General features: G+C 44.7%; 1 protein-coding gene across 1 annotated transcript in view; it reads right to left on the bottom strand.

Annotated features, from left to right (window-relative positions):
* Positions 1-709: 709 nt before the first annotated feature.
* Positions 710-6,928, bottom strand: part of LOC146200436 (uncharacterized) — a 38,278-nt gene continuing 32,059 nt past the window's right edge. The window contains exon 6 of the mRNA XM_084592365.1: positions 710-846. Within this exon, the coding sequence (XP_084448491.1) occupies positions 710-846 (137 nt within the window). The remainder of the gene's footprint in view (positions 847-6,928) is intronic.

Here is a 6,928-nt window from a genome sequence, read left to right as displayed (position 1 = left end):
CTGCGCAGATACTGAAATAAAGGCTTCACCCTGCTCGCGTTCCTTTTGGCCTAGTTTCAATATTCTCTTCTTCTTCACCCAATATGACAACTGTACTGCTAAAGCAAACAGGAACAATGTTCGCGCACACTGCCGCTTGCCCGCCAAGAAAAGTGCACTATACAGCGGTATTCACCATGCGCAAAACGCGATCTAAACTCTTCTCTCACTCCGGATCCAATTGTCCCGAAGTGCTAGAATCATATCTATTGATCTCGTCTCGATCTACTCGAGTTGGCTGCTCCTGTTACCTCGACCACGCTTTGTGGTCCCGTAATGTTGGACAACTAGCCGACTAATAAGTGCCCCGACTCCTCATCTGCCAGATACTACTTGTCAGCGGTATGCCTGCGATCTCCCAACCACAACGCTGATGCCAGATGTTTTACACAATTGCACAACCGGGCCTTTATTGCACCCGCGTTAAGGTTTACTACTAGCTACTCATGAGCTCAACATAATTACGCACCTTCATGATGGCAAATGGAAGCCACCAGCCAAGAAGAAAAGACTGCCTACTTACCGTCGTAGTTTGAAACGGAAACTAAAGGAACACATATAGTATTTACATGCTACAGTTCGCCATGGATACAGTGTTGTATAAAAGTATAAAATCTTTGCATGTAGCATGCAAATACGCTTGGTTTGTTTCTGCATGGTATCTTTATTATTAAATAATAGTTTTGTTCCCACACTCTTCTTGGTCGTACATGATGAACCTCTGGGGACCACACAGCAGATCGTAGATGAAAAAGCACAGGCTGCTCACTTCGTTAATCTTGTCAAGGAGGACGTACATTTCACAACCTGCATTTTTAAAGAAAAAGATTTGAAGCAATGTCTGCAGTAGCATTTGTTTACGTTGGATTCAATATCGCACTACATTTAAAGTTAATACCATGTTTATTGTTAGAGTGGAATCTGGTCCCCGCATCTGTTCATTTTACCTATAACATTGGTTTTAGTCACCGCTGCAGCCGAACTTCTTGAACGAGTACAAATGTTAAAATACGAGGGTGGAGACTTTCACACATCGAAAAGCTATTTCTCATGCTGCGATCGAAATGTGCTCAAATATATATGACCAAGGCAGAAACACATTGTAGGAAGTTTCTTACTTCTTAAGTGTGAACGCTTTGTAGCGACAAATGTCGGTGTGATTATTCTTGAGTAATTCGATTCAGCTGAAATAGGAACTGTTAGTCTCCGCCCCAAATTCATCCCTGTTATCTCCATGCCTCAACATTCAATAACCATGACCGAATTCATCTTACATCTTGAGCCTCTGATCGAAGTGATTTGACAGGCGTCACCATATACCGCTGTAAAAACGAAGATGGGTGAGCTGAGGGCCTTCTTATGTGAATGATGACGCAGATAACAGCCGCCTCGTCGTTAACTTTGGCAGGAACGTATGTGATTTAAATTATTTAAAATAGGTTACTTTTATAAATCTGAAAAAAAAAAAATCAAACAAGGCAGCTCTGGTTTCTGGCGACGTAAACTTATAGGCCTCGCATGCAAGAGGACCGGGGTTCAAATCCCGGTGCCGCGCAATTCTCCACCGGATGAAAAAAATAAAAAAATCCGCGTGTCGATGGAATTGCATATACAGGTTTGGGGTGCGACCTGATGCCGATGAACACCTCCGGCAACGCACTCCCTTACCAGAACAGGAGTTGGCCACCCTGGTGCAGTAATTGGCCACAACCTCTTATGATAAGCTCCATAAAACCCCGGCCCTCAGTCACCAGCGGCTGCGGAACAACTGACCACGGCGGCGGTCAGACCTGTGACGCAGCAGGGGGTGCTAAGAAAGCCTGGCTCCGCTGGACAGGCCGCCATTGGAAACTGACCCTGGCAACGTTTAATGCTAGAACCCTAGCTAGTGAAGCTAGTTTAGCAGTGCTGTTAGAGGAACTAGAGGGCATGAAATGGGATTTCATAGGGCTTAGTGAGGTTAGGAGGCCGAATGAGGCATATACTGTACTGAAGGAAGGGCATGTACTGTGTTATCGAGGTTTACCTGAGAGGCGACAACTAGGAGTAGGTTTCCTTGTCAATAAGTATATAGCGGGTAATATAGATGAATTTTATAGTATTAATGAGAGGGTTGCAGGCATCGTAATTAGGCTTAATAAGCGGTATAAACTGAAGGTTGTACAGGCCTATGCACCTACATGTAGTTATGATGACCAGGCAGTTGAAAGCTTCTATGAAGATGTAGAATCGGCAATGCGAAAAATAAAGACACAGTATACTGTACTAATGGGCGACTTCAATGCCAAGGTAGGGAAAAAACAGGCAGGAGGCAAGGCAGTAGGTGACTATGGCATTGGTTCTAGGAATAGCAGGGGGGAGTTACTAGTTGAGTTTGCAGAGCGCAATAACTTACGAATCATGAATACCTTCTTCAGCAAACGGAAGAACCGAAAATGGACATGGAAAAGTCCTAACGGAGAGACTAAAAATGAAATCGACTTCACAATGTGTTCAACCCCCGCCATTGTGCAGGATGTAGAGGTAATCGGGAAAGTTCGATGTAGTGACCACAGGATGGTGAGGTCCCGAATTAGCCTAAATCTGAAGAAGGAACGCAATAGATTAGTAAGAAAGAAACCCATCAACGAATTAGCGGTGAGGGGGAGGGCAGAAGAGTTCAGGATCTCGCTACAGAATGGGTATTCAGCTCTAACTGAGGATGGCGACATTACCCTAGAGGCAAGGAATAATAATTTCAGAGATATCATTACTGAGTGCGCGGTAGAAGTAGGCGGTAGGATAGTTAGAGAGGATACCGGTAAGCTGTCTAAGGAGACGAAAGATTTGATTAAGAAACGGCAGAGTATGAAAGCTTCCAATCCAACAGACCAGATCGAATTGGCCGAGATATCAAAGCTAATCAATAAGCGCAAGGTGGGCGATATAAGGAAGTATAACATGGAGAAAATTGAGCATGCTGTAAAGAACGGGGGAAGCCTTAAAGCGGTAAAGAAGAAATTGGGCATAGGCAAAAACCAGATGTATGCGATAAGGGACAAGGCGGGCAACGTCATCACTAATATGGAAAAGATAGTCAAAGTAGCCGAGGAGTTCTATACAGATCTCTACAGTAGCCAAAGTAGTCAGGACCGTAATGAGATTGGCGATAGGGAAAAACCGTCAGACGTTCCACCAGTGACGAAGGACGAGGTCAAGAAAGCACTAGAAACTATGAAAAGGGGGAAATCAGCTGGAGAGGATCGGATAACTACAGATTTGCTGAAGGACGGGGGGGGGGGGGGGGATATCGTGCTAGAAAAACTGGCCACCCTGTATACGCAGTGCCTGGTGTCATCGACGGTACCGGAAGCATGGAAGAATGCAAACATTATCCTCATTCACAAGAAAGGGGACTCTAAGGACCTTAAAAATTACACACCAATCAGCTTACTGTCTGTTACGTATAAGGTATTTACTAAGGTAATCGCTAATAGAATCAGGACAACCTTAGACTGCAATCAAGCAAAGGATCAAGCAGGGTTTCGGAAACGGTACTCTACTATCGATCATATCCATGCCATCAATCAGGTGATAGAAAAATGCTCGGAATATAATCAGCCCTTATACATAGCATTCATTGATTACGAAAAAGCATTTGACTCAGTTGAAACCTCGGCGGTGATGCAGGCATTGCGAAATCACGGGGTAGACGAGCCGTACGTGAAAGTGCTGGAAGATATATATAGTGGCTGCACAGCAACCATAGTTCTGCATAAAGAAAGTAACAAAATTCCCATAAAGAAAGGTGTTAGGCAAGGAGACACAATCTCCCCAGTACTATTCACAGCTTGTTTAGAGGAATTATTCAGAGACTTGGAATGGGAGCAGTTAGGGATAAGGGTAGATGGAGAATACCTCAGTAATCTGCGATTTGCTGATGACATTGCCTTGCTAAGCAACTCGGGAGTTGAACTGCAAATAATGATTGATGACCTAGACAGGAAAAGTAGAAAGGTAGGCTTGAAAATCAATATGCAGAAGACTAAGGTAATGTTCAACAGCCTCGGGAAGGAACAGGAGTTTACATTAGGTAGCGAAATACTGGAAGTAGTAGGCGAATATAACTACTTAGGACAGGTAGTAACCGCAGATCCGGACCATGAAAAGGAAATAACAAGAAGAATAAGATTGGGATGGAGCGCATTTGGCAAGCACTCGCAGATTATGACTAGCAGCTTACCGGTATCGCTCAAGAGGAAAGTATACAACAGTAGCATCTTGCCTGTACTCACCTATGGGGCTGAAACGTGGAGGCTAACCAAGAGAGTTCTACTTAAGTTAAGGACAACCCAGAGGGCTATGGAACGAAAAATGGTAGGGGTAACATTAAGAGATAGAAAGCGTGCAGAGTGGGTCAGAGAAATAACGCAAGTTAACGACATTCTAGTGGAAATTAAGAAGAAGAAATGGACATGGGCAGGACATGTAGTGCGAAGAGAGGATAACCGATGGTCGCTGAGGGTAACAAACTGGATTCCAAGGGAAGGAAAGCGTAGCAGGGGGCGGCAGAAAGTTAGGTGAGCGGATGAGATTAAGAAGTTCGCAGGGGTCAAGTGGATGCAACTAGCACAGAACCGAGTTAAGTGGAGAGATATGGGAGAGGCCTTCGCCCTGCAGTGGGTATAATCAGGCTGATGATGATGATGATGATGATGATGAAACTTATAGGCATTGTCACTGCGGTTTCAACATGTTTTTTTTTTTCTCAGGGATGAGCAGCAAGCAACGTTTGCATGATACGAATGAAGGTAAACAGAAGAACTTGTGAGATTACACACAATTAAGGCACCTCATTTCGGAGACCGCAGAGAAAAGATGTGTAAGGAAATTGTGTGACAGTTGTCTCGCAACGCCCAGAACACTTCAGTGGCGTGAGACAAGTGTGCTGCTAGAATCTCACAGTATAATTTTGCGTCGCAGCTGTTACACATTTATGAATTCAAAACACTTGTATACAGCTAACGTTAGTCCAATATTTAGGTTGGTTGGTTGGTTTGTGGGGTTTAACGTCCCAAAGCGACTCAGGCTATGAGAGACGCCATTGTGTAGGACTCCGGACATTTTGACCACCTGGGGTTCTTAACGTGCACTGACATCGCACAGTACAGGGGCGACTTGCTTTTCGCCTTCATAGAAAAGCGGTCTCCGAGGCCGGGATTCGATCTCGCGTCCTTGGGAACAATAGTCGAGCACCGTAACCAATGCGCCACCCCGGCAGGCGAATATTTAGGGCTGTCTTAAACCTACAATAGATAAGCATAATGGAGTAAATACTGGTTAAAGCATACGCATCCCGATGCAGCCACAGCAACAAAGATGGTCTACAGTCTTCGAAGAAACATTGTAATTAAGGAAAAATTCTTCCTGGCCAGGATAGCGAACCCGCAACCACCTCCTGAAGAGAGAAGCTGCTAAAAAACTGAGCTGAACAGGGCAACCAATAGATTATATGACAGGGTGACAGCAAACTAATCAAAAACTGAGAATTGTATGGCTGATCTTCAGCAGATAATAACGAGTAAAATCTTCTTTATTTCACATTTATTTCATTTTGGAAATGCTTCTAAAGACTGGACCAAGTCTATTTCCATTTCAATACAGCCCGATCCTAAGGGACAAGTTCTCTCACTCTATAAGCGTAGGGGCTCATAGGGACACCTCAAAATATCCGGTGCTGTTCGACCCATAACTCCACCCACTTCCTCCTTTTGGGAATATTCCTTGTCCCGCACAGAGCTGAATGACCCACGCCGGCTGCTCGAGCGGGCCGGGCGAATCGCTGTGGTCACCGGGGCTATGAACTAAGTGTTTATAACTGTTCTTCAGACCCCTCTGACCAGCAACACCCAGCAAGACCAGCCGCAGATGCTCTGGCGGGCCTACCCGATCCTGGCAGCTCATGCAGCCCTGGACTAAGGGTTATAGTCAAGAATGCGAGCAAAATAGAAAATAATAAATGTGTTTCCTCGTCCTCTTCATTCGAACGACGTATACATGGATGGATTCAAAAAGCTAAATGCATTCAGTGAAGTTTTTAGCCCGAAACAATCTCTCGCGCGCACATTGGCCAAAACTCACGCCGTTCACAAGCATAGGACGTCTTGGGGATACAGCAAGTCGCAGTGGTGACGTCTTAGTCGTCGTTTAGAGTAGTCTGCTTTGTTCCGCATATCATGGCGTTCGACAACTAGTTTTTGTGTAGGGCTGTCTAGTTTCAATGGCTGAAATTTTGAACCAATGTAGCGCGGAGGAGCACGGTTTGCAGACGACCTGGCATAAAATGAGATTAGTCTGCGGCTTCCTTAATTGTATGCTTGCTTTGTGAAGCGTGCTGCATAGTGAATAATATCATGACAGGGTACATGAACAACACAAGTGAAACGCGAGCATCACAATGAAAACCACATTGAAAAGATAAAAAAGCGAGGTTCATCGATACTTCTAACGGCAGCCTTCACGTAAAGTAAAATTATTAACTTATAGCTCGGAGCCTCCCATTTTGTTGTGATGTTTATGCTACAGCAATCCTGCTTTTTTTACTTTACGCTGATAGCACATCTGCTGATTCGTCAACAAAACGTTCTTAAAATAAAATTAGTGTGTGCTCGATCAAAATTAATCATGACTTCACGCTTTTCCTGGCTAGAAGACGCGCAAAAGTGGCATTTGTCCCTAAAGCCATTCTTTTCGTGGAATTGTTGAGGGGTGTACCATCACTGGAGCTACATCTGAAAAACGTGGGCGGCTGCCCTCTACAGCTGAAGACTCAAGGCCGAATTAGTCCCCGTAACATGAGCAAAGAATGCCCTGACAACCGCTGGTTTTCTAGACTAGCGATCAGACCCAA

This window comes from Amblyomma maculatum, chromosome 2 (genome assembly GCF_055883805.1).
Source record: "Amblyomma maculatum isolate TAMU_Amacu chromosome 2, ASM5588380v1, whole genome shotgun sequence".
Classification (NCBI taxonomy): domain Eukaryota; kingdom Metazoa; phylum Arthropoda; class Arachnida; order Ixodida; family Ixodidae; genus Amblyomma; species Amblyomma maculatum.
The sequence above is the reverse complement of the archived record's forward strand: the minus strand, read 5'-3'. Positions and strand labels throughout refer to the sequence as shown.